Source organism: Onychostoma macrolepis, chromosome 19 (genome assembly GCF_012432095.1).
Source record: "Onychostoma macrolepis isolate SWU-2019 chromosome 19, ASM1243209v1, whole genome shotgun sequence".
NCBI lineage: Eukaryota > Metazoa > Chordata > Actinopteri > Cypriniformes > Cyprinidae > Onychostoma > Onychostoma macrolepis.
The window spans coordinates 12,610,717-12,625,284 of record NC_081173.1 but is presented as its reverse complement, the minus strand read 5'-3'; the positions used below and the strand labels follow the sequence as shown (position 1 = coordinate 12,625,284).

Below are 14,568 nucleotides of genomic sequence, written 5' to 3'. Positions count from 1 at the left end.
TTCACATGTATTAGTAGCATGTGGAATGCATAAACACTCATGCATGAACAGACACACTTCCTTTTTTCCAGCTGATGTCTAAAAATGTACAAAAATGGCCTCTTATTTGGAGGACAAATGCTAAATTCTCAGTTGTGTAGCCACTTTTTATTGTAAATCATATAGGTGGATCTGCAGGGTCATATGAAAACTTTAAAAAAGCTAATAAAAACCCTAAGGCTAACGCTAAAAGGCTAATGTTTATCACTACATTTTGTATCATTAAAGCCATTTTAATTTGTAGCTATATGTGTTATACTTCTGAGACAGAAACTCGCACATCTAGACGAACTCACACCCAGACATTAACCCACTAATGCCATACACAGGAAGTTGCACAACACCCATTTGAGCACTCTATGATACTGAGAGCAGCAAAATCACGCGTTCAAATCATAAAGCTCAATGCAAGAATTGCAAACTGTACTTATTTGCAATAAAAAATGGTTTGCTGTACTGTATTTTTATTTGCATTAAGAATGTGTAATCATTTCTGTTGGTGCACATTGAGGGGATGAAGGAAGACAAGGTTAGGGAACTCTTCCTCATTTTACCAGAGGAAGTATGTGGCTATGTGCTGTTTTCAGTAGACCAGTGCTCAGTTTAGATAAGCTTACAGAGCAGAGCAGGCCACTCACAACACAACTGCTCTTACTTCTTACCAGGGCAGTATTTCTTTACTCTGAACCACCTGCTTCAACTTTATTGGGAGCAGCCAACCAGAACTGAAGCTTTGCCCTCTGGAGGAAACATGGATATTTAACTGCTTCAAGTGAGAGGTAAGAAAACTTAATTTATGTGCCTAGCACAAATATGCTAGGAGTTTTGACATTTATACGGTGTTTCGCTGCAGGGAGAAAGAGTGTCAAGTGTAAGGATGCTTCCAGTAGTTACTTCCAGTAATCTCCCTCTATGCATGGTTTGATTTATGATGTTTACAAAATATTACATTAAGAATTTATGAGAAATAAAAAAATATGCACATACCACTTCTATGCATTTATGTCAAAATTTAGACGTCATGTTGAGGTTTGGTTAAAGGCCTAAGTGATGAGACCCAAACAAACAAGGCAATTTATGGCTATGATTAAATTTTCCACATGTTTTAAAAAGGTAAGTAAATAACCATAATAAAAATAAAAGTTCAATGGCGCATATACTCAACTTTTTGTTTGCACTGTAGAAATGCAAGTTAAATACTGACATTGTCAGGAAGAAGTTTCGTGGAAAATAGTGTTAGTCTTGGGCTGTCCGCAGCTTCCCTGTTCTATTTTTTGGTAGAGATAACACATTAGCTGAGAGGAAGTTGCAAAATTAAAACAGTTGTTGCATTAGCGGTTGGTCTATCAGACGCAAAACTCATACTGAAATGCACATTTAACATTCCAGCATCTGTAGAGCTGCGGCCTCTAAACAGCCATCATGGGCAATGTGATGAGGCAGGAAAAGACTAACCCAGAGCCTAACAACTTTGACACCATGTTCAAAGGTAAGCTATGGTTCGTCACCTGCTGTATGGGAAGTCTGATGCTTAAATATGTATTAATGTGGGTCTTTGACATTATTTATACTGTTTATTAATCTACATTTACAGACTGTGACAGTCTTGTGGTGCTCTCTGATTACCCATGTCGAGACATTAGTGAACCGATCTTTAGGATAGGGGAGAAACTCAAAGGTCTCTCCGAGTAAGTGTTCTTTCAGTGAAATACAATGTGTTTGATGCTATAATAATAAATGCCTGCTAATATATAATGCATCAGCAGTTTGTGAAATGCGTATTTCATTTTTATTTGAATTAATATTAATATACACATACTGTATATGTATACGCATGCAACCCATAAAATGACTTTTTATTTACTCGTCAATGCTTTACAGAGATGGTTGCTGGTGGAAAGTCCGTTCTCTTCAAACAGGAACTGAGAATTACATTCCAAGTAATTATGTGGCAAAGGTTTATCATGGGTAATTTTAGACTAATTATCCTCATTGATTTATGTTTCATGATGATCCTAAAAATATATTCCTAAATTCAAAATAACATCTGGACAGAAAACAATAAGTACTGAATGATAAATGACGCTAGAGACAATTTCCTGGAATCTTTTTTCCAGAATATTAATTTGTTATTTATAGTACCATTCAAAAGTTTGGGGTCGGTAAGTTTGTTTTTTTTCTTTCCAAATGAAATCTCAAAAATGTATTTGATCAAAATACAGTAAAACAGTAATGTTGTGAAATATTATTGCAATTTTAAATAATTTTCTGTTAATTAAATTAATTCTCATTGTCACATGATCCTTCAGAAATCATTCTAATATAATGATTTGCTGCTGAATAAATATTTTTTTATTATTACCATTGTTGAAGACAGTTGTGCCGCTTTTGTCAAAAACATAACACCTTTTTTCAGGATTCTTTGATTAATAGAAAGTTTTTAAAAAAAGAGCATTTATTTGAAACAATATATATTTTTAACATGATTAACGTCTTTACTGTCACATTTGCTTAATACGTCCTTGCTGAATGCTAATAATTTCTTTAAAAAAAGAAATAAATAAATACTGACCAAAAACTTTTGAATAATAGTGAACATCTTTTGATTTGATTGCATACAGTTTATAAACCATATCATGTGAAAACCAGTAAACATTTATTCACAGAGAACATTGTTATTTATATAAGACCTTCATTTATACTGAATTGTGAAGTCATTGTTTTCAGTTGTTAACATTATTTCCTCATGTTTCTAAAGATGGCTGTTTGAGGGGATTAGCAGACAGAAGGCAGAAGAGCTTTTGTCATTGCCTGGTAACAGTGTTGGATCATTCCTTATTAGAGAAAGTCCGAGAGAAAGAGGTAAGTGCCTGGAAGTGTCTTCTGCTGTTGCATATTAACCACAGAAAGTTTTCCAGCGATAAGTGTTAGTGCAAGTGAAAAAGACATTGCGATCATAAATGCTGTTCCCTGCAGGTGTATATTCTCTCTCTGTGAGACACAGGACCATAAAGCACTATAAAATATTCCGTCTGACTAATAGCTGGTACTACATCTCCCCACGGCTTACCTTTCAGTGTCTGGAGGACATGGTCAGTCACTACTCTGGTGAGAGCTTAAGACAGAACTATGATGTTCTGCTTGTAATGTGAAATGAGTATGTGATACACACTGTAAAAAAAAAAATCTGTAAAATTTACGGTAAAAAACCGACAGCTGTGGTTGCCGGAATTCTACTGTAAAAAATACGGTAACAACATTTTAGGTTTTAATTTAAATTTACAGTTAAATACCGTAATTTCATTAACTGATATAATGTTAATATACCAACCTATTGAAGTACTAAAATCTGTTTTGGACCTTTAAAATACACTGATAACCACCAAATGCAGGTGGTGATGAGAAAGTCACATGATGAACCAAAGCCCATCACAAACAGCTTTTAAATAATAACATATATAGAAGGTGCACAGTGCCATTCACACAAGCACTAAACATCATCAGAGACTCATTAAACTTAAATATACAATAGACATTAATTTAACAACATTAGATGTAACATACAACCCTAATAAACATAACTGATAAGAAAAAACTAAGAAGAAACATAGTTATTTCAAAGAAAAATCATCAAATTCAAACAAAATTTGAAATGCAACGCAGGGAATTCTGGGAATGTCAGTTTACGGGCTTTTACCGTTAACCATTTAACAGGTTTTTACTGTAGCATTTTCAGAGTTTTTTACCGTTAAACATTTTTACAGTGCATTAATGCTAATGTTGTGGTTTTTCCTCAGACTCATCGGATGGAATATGTTGTGTTCTCAGCGTTCCGTGTCTGGCTCTGTCCAGCCCTGCCCCGAGCACAACCCAGGAAGTGCCTCCTGTGGTAATGCGCCGTAACTTGGATTGGAAGAAAGTGAATAAGTACGTCTGTGTCTTTTTAGATCCTGCTATACATTTTCTCCATTTGCTGAGCTTGTATAGAATGACTGGTATGTCTCCACATGAATAGGTCACAGCTGATGAGCCCAAGCGAGCTGGATAATGCAGACAGCAAAGATAACATGATGAGCTACGGTGTGAGGAGCAGTATAGCCGCCTATCTATCTTTAACATCAGTATCTGAGCTAGAGAACGCCAAAGGCCGAAAGAAGAAGAGCAAGTCTGTCTACGTGATGCCTGACCACAGTAATATGAATGAAGATGAGGACTATTAGCTCATGAGCGCAGACTTTTAATATTTTAATTTTAACCAACACATTGCTATGGACTGTAATATTTTTGCACTGGGTTAAGCGAATCTTTCACATACATGCCCAGGTCACTTTTCTATGGAAGCCGTTTCTGACACTTCTGAGTTTACATCTCACAATTCTACGTTTACATTTCACAATTCTGACTTTTTTTCTCAGAATTCTGATTTAACATCTCATAATCCTGTTTTTTGTTGTTTGTGCCATGGAATAAAAATGAAAAAAGTAATTGCAAATTTTTATCTTACAATTCTGACTTTTTTTCTCAGAATTATGAGTTTATGTCTCATAATTCTGAATTCTCAGTGAGATCAGTTTGTCAGTCAGTCAAAACTGTGAGATAAAAAGACAGTTACCTTTTTTTTAAATTCTGTGATGGAAACTGGCTTCCATAAATTTCACCCTAAAATCAAATAGAAAAAAGTGATTTTTTTTTCACGATGGTTGTTCACATTTACTGTAGTGTGTTTGGATGTTTTACTTTTGAGTATTTTTTTTGTAAATTCCAATTATTCTCAGTGGTGAGACATTAGATTCTTAGCAATATATGAAATTTCACTATTAAACTTCACTATTAAAGTAAATCAAGAAAAATGTTGACACACTACTTTTTTCTTGATTTACTTTATGTAGCCAAGCACCAAAGAAGAGCATGCTTTTTTTTTTTTTTTTTTTACTTTTGAACTTCACTATGAAGCACAGTTTCTTCTTTAAAAACACTGAAGCCAAAATGTTACTAAATAATGCAGCAACAGAATGTTACAGGAACAAGTTTATAGCAATACTTGACTTAACCTTTTATGAATATTTGTGGGTGTGTGTAAATTCATAAGCACTTATAATTTAATGTACATACAGTATGTCTTTATCAAAGAGCCACTGTTTTCTTTCTTTAAACTAGTAGGTGGCATGTTTAATTAAAAGAATGAGAGATGGGAGACTTTCTCTTATATTTTAACCTTTCCTTTTGCAGTGTGTTATTTAGTTTATTGTTCTTCTGGACATGAAAACCTTTGGAAATGGTAACTGTTTAATATTTCACATCTGAACTGCAGTGCAGAACATTAAGCCTCTGTATCTAAACAGCCACACAAACAAGCACTTAATATCATGGCTTTGTTTGGCTCATGTTGTGTTCATACAGTGCATTGCAGTGAAATCTTAATGGTAACCATATGGAGTGTTAATTAGAGACATTTATTCCTATCAAACATTTAGCTCATGCAACACAAGCAGGCCGTAAAGAGAGCTGAAACAAAGACATTAGATTAAAGACTAATGATTACACTAACCTTTCACCATCTAATGGCGCTGTTTATTGTTGCAATAAATGTAATAGTCATTTCTCAATGGCTGTGACATTTCAGTTCGCACAAAAATTGCATTACCATTAAATATTCAGCAAATATAGGAGATTTTGCAATAACTGTGACATGGTTTTAATGTCAATCAAAAACATTTCCCCTAAATTCTGAAACTTTTATGATGTATCCAACATTGAATGTTTAATTTAGACAATTCAACAGATGTACTACAGTTGTAGTTTTAGTAAATAATGAACTTATAGATGGTTCACATTATAATGTGTTTATTCACAGCATTCACAGGATGTTTCAGTCAGCTGGCTGAAAGAGAGGATGGTTTGATTCACACTGACAGATTGTGATTATCTAAATGAGCATTTCACATGTTTATGCGTCTGAATCTGGGTAATTCCAGTATACAAACAAGTAGTTTTGCTTACTTTCCCACAAAATAAACAGATTTAACCTTCTACACAAAAGCCAACACTATACCCTTGTGTTGTACAGCTCAGCTTGTTTTATGGAAAGATCACAACTACCTCTCACGTGGTCAGCTAAACTAGTTGAAGAAAGCCACAAGAACCTAAAAATAGCCTTGTGCTTGCTGTTTCATCAGATTGCACTTGATTGGGTAAGTATGCATTATGAACAAGCATTTTCTGTGTTTTGTGACACATAGGTTGTATAAAAGCATATGGAGCTCACATTTGGTAGTGCACACATGGTTGGTTTGATGTAAAAAAACAAAACAGATGGGTCACACTTTATATTAGGTGGCCTTAACTACTATGTACTTACACCAAAGAATAAGTAAAATGTACTTTTTTTTGTTCATACTGTATTGCAAAACACTTTTGCTGCTATTGAGGTGGGATGTGGGATACGGGTAAGGTTAGGGACAGGTTTGGTGGTATGGGTAGGTTTAAGGGTGGGTTAAGGTGTAAGGGATGGGTCAACAGTGTAATTCTAAATATAAGTACAAAAATGTATTACAGATGTAATTACATATAGGTATTTTTAAAAATATAAGTACAATGTAAAAACATGTATGTACACAATAAGTGCATTGTACCAAATGATTAATTTAAATGTAAGTACATAGTAGTTAAGGCCACCTAATATAAAGTGGGACCAAAAAAAAAAATTATATATATATATATATATATATATATATATATATATATATATATATATATATATATATATATATGTATGTGTGTGTGTGTGTGTGTGTGTGTGTGTGTGTGACCCTGGCCCACAAAACCAGTCTTAAGTCGCTGGGGTATATTTGTAGCAACAGCCAAAAATACACTCTATGGGTCAAAATTATAGATTTTTCTTTTATGCCAAAAATCATTAGTATATTAAGTAAAGATCATGTTCCATGAAGATATTTTGTAAATTTACTACTGTAAATATATATAAACATCGTTTTGATTAGTAATATGCATTTCTAAGAACTTCATTTGGACAACTTTAAAGGCGATTTTCTCAATATTTAGATTTTTTTGCACCCTCAGATTCCAGATTTTCAAATAGTTGTATCTTAGCCAAATATTGTCCGATCCTAACAAACCATACATCGATGGAAAGCTTATTTATTTCAGCTTTTATTCAGCAGATGATGTATAAATCTCAATTTGGAAAAATTTACACTTAAGACTGGTTTTGTGGTCCAGGGTCACACACACACACACACACACATGTATATATATGTATATATATATATATTACAGACCCTCTCCTGCTGCCACTTTAATGGACATGGTAATTTACAGTTGTCAGTTTATCAGTGAGTGATCTCAACTGATCTTCTAAAATTGTTGCCAAAAATCTGTATAGGCTGACAATTTAAAGAGGTCAAAATGCAAATAGCATGTGTTAAACATACCATGCCAAAGGTGGGAGGAGATCAAAGATTCAGATCAAAGGTAAATCTGAAACCATGATACTCACTGCCAGTGAACACATGGCCAGAAGGATGCATGTCTGAGACAGATATTTCTGATATAGCAAGCCAAAGAAAAGCATGTTATCTCACATTTAGGCTTCTGAAACAACAACTAATGCTGCTCTAGCATTAGATATTATCATTGTAGTAGTTTTAAGATTGGTAGAGCTGCTTCTGGAATTTGTTCCTAAACAGTTGGTAGCTAGAGCTGCACCCCAAGGGCAGGTTTCCTTCAGATGGGATGGATGTGGTAGATGAAGATAAAGACCTCTTCTTTTCTGCTGTGGTAACATCTCTAACATCTGTGTAATGATCTAACAGGTCTCGGGATCAAGCAAAACACCAAAAGCAGTATGTGGCGGTTTAGGTCTTTGATTATAAAAACATGCACACGTCTGCTCTTCCTTTGACTGTGAATAAGAATAGAGCCAGTGTTGAACTTTGTGTCATTGAACATAATATGTTTGATGTAATTTAGCCTCCAGCCCAGCTGTCTAAACCTTAGGATGGACCCTGGCGTACTATGAAAAATTAAACAGGTTGGATTCCCCTTTAAAGGTGCTTGAAAATGCTTTTTATGATGGGAGGATATCTTTTACACATGAAGCTGTGTATTTTCATGTTAAAATATCTTAAAACATAGCAAAGTAAATTGAATGAACAGGCTATGTGTTGTCACAACAAAGATTTGACAAACTGTTTAAAAGCTTGAGCGTATAGACTAAAAATTATATTTACATGCAGTTTTGTGCTTTGCCCAATTTATATACAGCTTCCGTTTATTTTGTCATGTATAGATAGTGTAAATGAGATGGAGAGAGTCATACTCAGACTGCAGTCTTTGTCAAGTAGCTATAAAGTGTTGGCTCTGACACCCTTTTATTTGAAAAGCCACAAATACATGTCTCTCATGCAATGCTATTTAAAAAGTATCATAGCAGATAAGTCACGTCTCATGTCTGCAAGTGACAGATCACAAAAAAAAAAAAAACGTTTTAAAATGAAAGGATGAATAATAGATGCCCATAAAAGTTATTTTCTATGTGATCAGTAAAACATTTCCTATAGTGCTTCCATATAGTTTTCCAATTAATCTCAACTGTGGCATGACCTAACTGTCCTGACATTTCCATTATACTCAAATTGCTTGCAGGCTGAATTCACTTAATGTGAGGCTGTAACTTAATGTAATACTGAACATTACATATATGTTGCTACTTTTCAGCACAATTTAAATGGAGAAAAAAAGACAATTCTACCAGGGCCATTTTCACTCCTTTTTCTGGCATAAATAACCAGATATGTTTTTATTTTGAACGTATTTCTGCAAGCTAGATGCAGCTAGATGTCTAGATGCAGGGCTTTCAAGAGTTCAGACAGAGCAATGTGAACTTTGAAGATGAAATATTTTGTTGTTCATTTGAGAGTTATGACTCTTCCCGTACAGGGGAAAGAGAGCATGTACCTAGGAGTATGCATTGGAAAGGCACATTTAAACACTTTTCCTCCCGTTTGAGGAAGCAGATGTGTTCCAGATGTGTTCCGACAAATCATAAATAAGCCTGAAACAAAAACAGCAATGCTGTACTACCCGCACTTATTGTATCACTTGCAGAAGTGAATATGCTTACAGAGTATTTATATTCTTCCTCTCTGTCAGGTATCTATATTGGTCGATGTATCTTATGCTTTACAAAATAGGCTTGACTCATTTGCTAAACTGAAGAACATTCTCAGTATAAGAAACATCCTCTAAATAATACATTTATACTGCAGCACCCACTCAGATATTTTTTTCCAAAGCAGATATTTCATTAAAATTAGAAATTAGAACATATGACTTAGAACATTTAGATATATATATATTAGTTGAGTTAAAAATATCGATACTCTAATAATATCACGTTGGTGTTGGGAATCAACAATATTGCTCTTAAATTTGCATTTTAAAGTGATAGTCCACCCAAAAATGAAAATTCTGTCATTATTTACTTTCCTTATGCCTTTACAAACTGATAAAGCAATACTTCTACTAAGCATAAGAAGTTTGCAAACAGAGGTTGTCACTGCAGCCACGTATGCATGGTGAGTGAGGCAGGGTTTAGTTTAGTAGTTTATGGCAGGCAGGTGGAACTCTGTTTGAGCCAACAATCTGTTCTCTCTTCATCTGAGATTTGGTCTGTGTCATTCTGTTCAATTCATCATCAATAGTGTTTTTGTCTCGACAGGAACTCAAACTTTAGGAAACGTCTCAAGTGTTTGGAACTGATACTGTTCTTGATAAGGGCTATTGGAAATTTTAATTATACTGGATGTAACAAATTTAATCTAAATATGACTATGGAACCAGCATTTTTATTGTAGATTTGAGAACTACAGTCAAACCAAACATTATTCAGACACCAGATATAATTTTTTATATTTTTTTACTAGTGGGTGCAGGACATTATAGTTCATAAATGTAAGTGAGGATAGCAAAATAAAGTGAACTGTGACATATTATACCCAAAAATGCTTCATACAGTGGACTACCAGTAAAATTTGGGATCAAAAAAATTACACTTTGACCTGACCATGTTTTGCTTAAGTGTTTTTCTTTAATTGCTAATGCAACCATTTTACACCACAGACTGAACAAAATTAAGCATTGCTTGGTAAGTGGTTGACCTAAATGGTATTACTTAAATTTAACAGCTGAATATTTTTTGGCTGATTGTAATCATTACATACCTTTCTATCTAAGTTATCTAACATTATCAAGATGAATTTGTTCTGACAGTTTAAGTTCTTGTCATATTTTATTACCATTTTCTAAACTATAGCGAATAAACTGTGATATAATGTGAGAAATGTTGAAGGTGTCTGAATAAACTTTGGTTTGACTGTAGTTAATATGCTTAATTTACTGTACACCATAGTGAATAATTAGATGGTAATATTGTGATCAGTATATAACAGAGAACATTTTACCCAGAGTCAACTGTCTTGACATGATATTTTAAAGAACGGAAACTTGGTGACATCTGAAACTTCAGGGCCAGAAAAGGTCATTATTTGTCTGTCTAAATATGAATTACGTTGTAGATGTGCTCTTGCTGTGCATGTTTTTTTATATATGCGAGGTTAGGTAGACTGTGGTGTTCATTTCCTATACGTGTATAAATATGATCCTCTAAACATTGTGTTTGCCACTGGTGACATAACAGTCTATGATTAATTCTTTTGGTATTTGATCAGTAGTTATGATAGAAGAACAAGATATGAAACTAAAAGATTCATTTTAATACAAGAGTCTGTGAAATGCAGATTGTAAATAATCAATGACCTGCTGTGATAAGATGGCTGATATACCTCCATGGAGGTCAACATGACCACATTTCAGTAAATTCTCCAATTACACTAAAAAAAAAAAAAAAAAAATCCTGTAATTCTTCAAAGGAAGCACGAATGAAAATGCTGTTATGAAATAACCTTAAGGCAGCAAGCCATGTAAAACTTTACTTTGGAAGTATCTGAGACAAGTTTCCACATAAACCTTCATATTACTTATTTCCCAATTGGCAATGCTGTCACATAACCGGAAGCATTCAGACAAGACATTGGACTGGCTCTATTTTTACACTGGATAAATGGATTCTGAAATATTTTCCATCTCTGATGCTTTCCACAAACAGCCATTTCCCTTTGAGATCTGCTAATCGATCAAAATGCCAGAATCCTGTTCGCAAAACATAGGACTGCACATACATAAAATAAAAATTAAACCGAGCATGAGTAAAATTTTAGTCAGGATGCTTCAATATTGGTCTTCATTAAACAATTTTTCAGGAGAATGGACTGTAAATCAAATTAGTTGCATAACCTGTAATGACGCATGCAATTTAGCTACTAGATTAAATGCACCAGTAAAGAAAACAAATTATGCCTGTTTTCAGCAACACGGATTATTAAAAAAACGTTAATTACAGCAGGGTATTAGCAGCATCTGTCTGCACTTGTTGCTAAGCCACAGTTATGGATATTCAAATCTAAGACCAGTTTGTTGTGGTTAGTCATACTTGTATGTACAGAAGGTTATTGAGATAAAAAATAATAACGATTAATACATATACAATCATCAACTTTTTAAATGTGCACTCAGTAATTGTGTTTACATTGTTTCGTTGACCTGTGATATCCTCAAACATATAACGACACCTAGTGGCGTTGGTACAGTATCACACAAAAGCAAACGTTTTCTGTTACAAATGTCAATGTAGAAATCCACTACTGCCCTTCATAATTAATCAGACGTGATTAATTCATTCCACAAGCGAAGGTGTCCACAGGTGAGTTGAAGTCAGGGGTATTTGGCTGGTCATGTGACCTCAACACGAGGCAACGCACTCCACAGCTACTGTATTATTAGGCTACTGATAAGAGTCTTGTGAGTGTGTAACTTTAAACATATATTTCAAACACTTTTTTTGTGTGTGTATCTGTATGTAAGAAACACTCACAAAAGACTGTCAACTCAACCTTGATTTCTAAATGTGACTCAAAACAGGAAAGCAGTGACACCATGTGGAACTACTAGACAATTTTGCAATATTTTATACAATTTATTATTAATTTATAAAAGTACTTGCTTTGTCACCAAATGTACAGTATCTCCATATTCTATACATTAGTTTCTGATTTCTGCCCCTATAAAAAGAACCAACATCGAATGGAAAAGAGGTTAAGCACTTTAGCTTTTTTAACCGGAAGCAACAGCTTAAATGTCTTAATGAGATAAAAATGTCTTAATGAGACAGATTTGTTTAATACGCAGCACACAGGAGTTATGTGAATTACTTGTGGATTATTGTGATGCCTTTATCAGCTGTTTGGACTCTCTTTTTGACGGCACCCATGGTGAGCCAGTGATGTAATGCTCTATTTCTGCAAATCTTGTTCCAATGCACTCATCTACATCTTGGATGTCCTGAGGGTGAGTACATTTTCAGCTAAATTTTCATTTTTTGGTGAAGCATTCCCAATAAAGTACAATGATGTCAGGTGCAGAGACATTTACAGTCATAGCACTCCATCGCCAGTAGATGGAGCTAGATATACAGGCTAATTAACTAAGCAGTGACCAGTAATTCTGTGATTGGACACAAGTACAATAAATTCAGAAATACCACTGCAAATGCTTTATAAAAGCGCTGTTTGATAGTCAATAGAATCAAGTGCACTGAAGGAATAACAACATGAGAAAGTTACATTGCCTGGTGGCATCTGATGTGATGCATGTGTTTTCATAACCTGGTTTAATTCTGCCATATTACCAACAAACCCCGAAGTATAGAAATGACTCCATAAACAATAAAGCAAATACCACAATACAAAACACACAAGACACTAAAGCTTTATGTTGCAAAGCCTGTTGTGATTTGAAACCTTCATTTCATGCTAGTATCTGTCTGTCTTGAAATTCTCTTTGGTGCAGACGTGCTTTAAACACTTGAAAGGAAAAGAAGATTATCACTGAGCCCCCCGGTTATGAAGATCCTACAGTTGAGCAATAAACCTGTCACATCCTATTTTACAAAGGAACATTACTTTACATTTTACAAGGTGCTATTATAAATTACTCTGTTTATGCAGAACCTTATAAACTGCCTTAGATGTGTAAAATAATTAGTTTGGTTGCACTTTCATTTACTGACCAGATATAAAGCATCATCACCACGCATATCAGTTCCTGTCTGAACTGAGCTCTTCTGTCAGACACGGACTGATCCAAAAAGGGCTGCCAGGCATCGATTGTAAAGGCTCTGTGACAGTTTTGTCAGAAATAGTTTCCCGCTGACTGTTTGACAAGATCATGAACAATAATCTATGGTTGCTTCTGAACCTTTGAGACAGATGATTAATGACAACAGGCCAGGCGACAACTGATCTGGAGTCCTGAATTATTAGTGCTCTGACTCTTTATTATCAAACACTATAAGTGTAAACCACTCTCCGTTTTGTGTCACAAACAGTTCTTGGATTCTGAAATGAGGAACTCGCAGAGAATTTGTTTCATTCAATAAGGATTATGAAGAACAATCGTATAATCCCTGTGAGAACGTAGAGGTTTATAAATTATTAAAACTGAAGAGGGAAATTGGCAACAGATAAAGAACCTTCAAAGATCTTCTAAATCTAAGAGGATAGAGGCCTAGATCTAAGATCTAAGATAATAAATAAATAAATATTCCCTTTAAAATAATTTATTTAATTTTATAATATGATAAGTATTTATAAATATAATATGAACAATATTTAGATTTTATTAATCATTTTTCATTTTCATTATTAATGTAATACATTTTTATATGTATTTTAGTATGTATTCTTGTTGGATATGATTCAAAGTGCAAAAGTCTGAAAGAAATTCAACCTCTGGGGGTCATAAGGTTATCTTCAGTTCATCATATTTCTTCCAGACATGATTGAAATCCAAACTATTTCTCCTGCTTTAGAGACAGTATTGTAATTATCATTATGGCCCACATAGATGGGTGAGCAAGTATGTGAGGTCAAACTCCATACATACGTGGAAATACACACTCACCTGCATTCGTGCGCACACACACACACACACACACACACACACACATTGGGTTAACATGGACATTCCATAGGCGTAATGTTTTTTATACTGTACAAACTGTATTTTATATCGCCCTACACCTAAACCTACCCCTCACAGGAATTTTATGCTTTTTTACATTCTCAAAAAAACTTAATTCTGTATGATTTATAAGCTTGTTTTCTCATGGGGACCATAAAAATGTCCCCACAAGGACAAGGATTTTGTATATTGCCATCTTTGTGGGGAAATTTTGTCCCCCTAATGTAGGGTTTACCAGGACCACACACATTCCCAAACATACATTAGTTTTACTGTGATGATGGGGACGTTCCACAGACTTCTATTGTTTTTGTATGCTGAGCTAATGATATTTTGTCTTCTCTAGAGGTAGCTACCCCTAAAGGATGATTT

The 14,568-nt window shown here is 34.4% G+C and overlaps 1 protein-coding gene across 1 annotated transcript; it reads left to right on the top strand.

The window, feature by feature from the left end:
- Positions 1–656: 656 nt before the first annotated feature.
- On the top strand, positions 657–5,257 carry sla1a (Src like adaptor 1a). The gene is made up of 8 exons (XM_058753736.1): positions 657–818; positions 1,429–1,528; positions 1,634–1,727; positions 1,921–2,007; positions 2,798–2,901; positions 3,016–3,147; positions 3,837–3,966; positions 4,055–5,257. Exons 2-8 carry the CDS (start codon positions 1,462–1,464, stop codon positions 4,257–4,259), a joined length of 819 nt encoding a protein of 272 aa, XP_058609719.1. The 5' UTR covers positions 657–818; positions 1,429–1,461; the 3' UTR covers positions 4,260–5,257.
- Positions 5,258–14,568: the final 9,311 nt, after the last annotated feature.

What these genes read in the sequence shown, in the direction of transcription:
- sla1a (XM_058753736.1), top strand. Translation starts at nt 1,462, where the DNA reads ATGGGCAATGTGATGAGGCAGGAAAAGACTAACCCAGAGCCTAACAAC. An exon ending in CTTTGACACCATGTTCAAAG is followed by an intron (nt 1,529 to 1,633) that starts GTAAGCTATGGT and finishes CTACATTTACAG; the next exon opens with ACTGTGACAGTCTTGTGGTG. An exon ending in AAACTCAAAGGTCTCTCCGA is followed by an intron (nt 1,728 to 1,920) that starts GTAAGTGTTCTT and finishes AATGCTTTACAG; the next exon opens with AGATGGTTGCTGGTGGAAAG.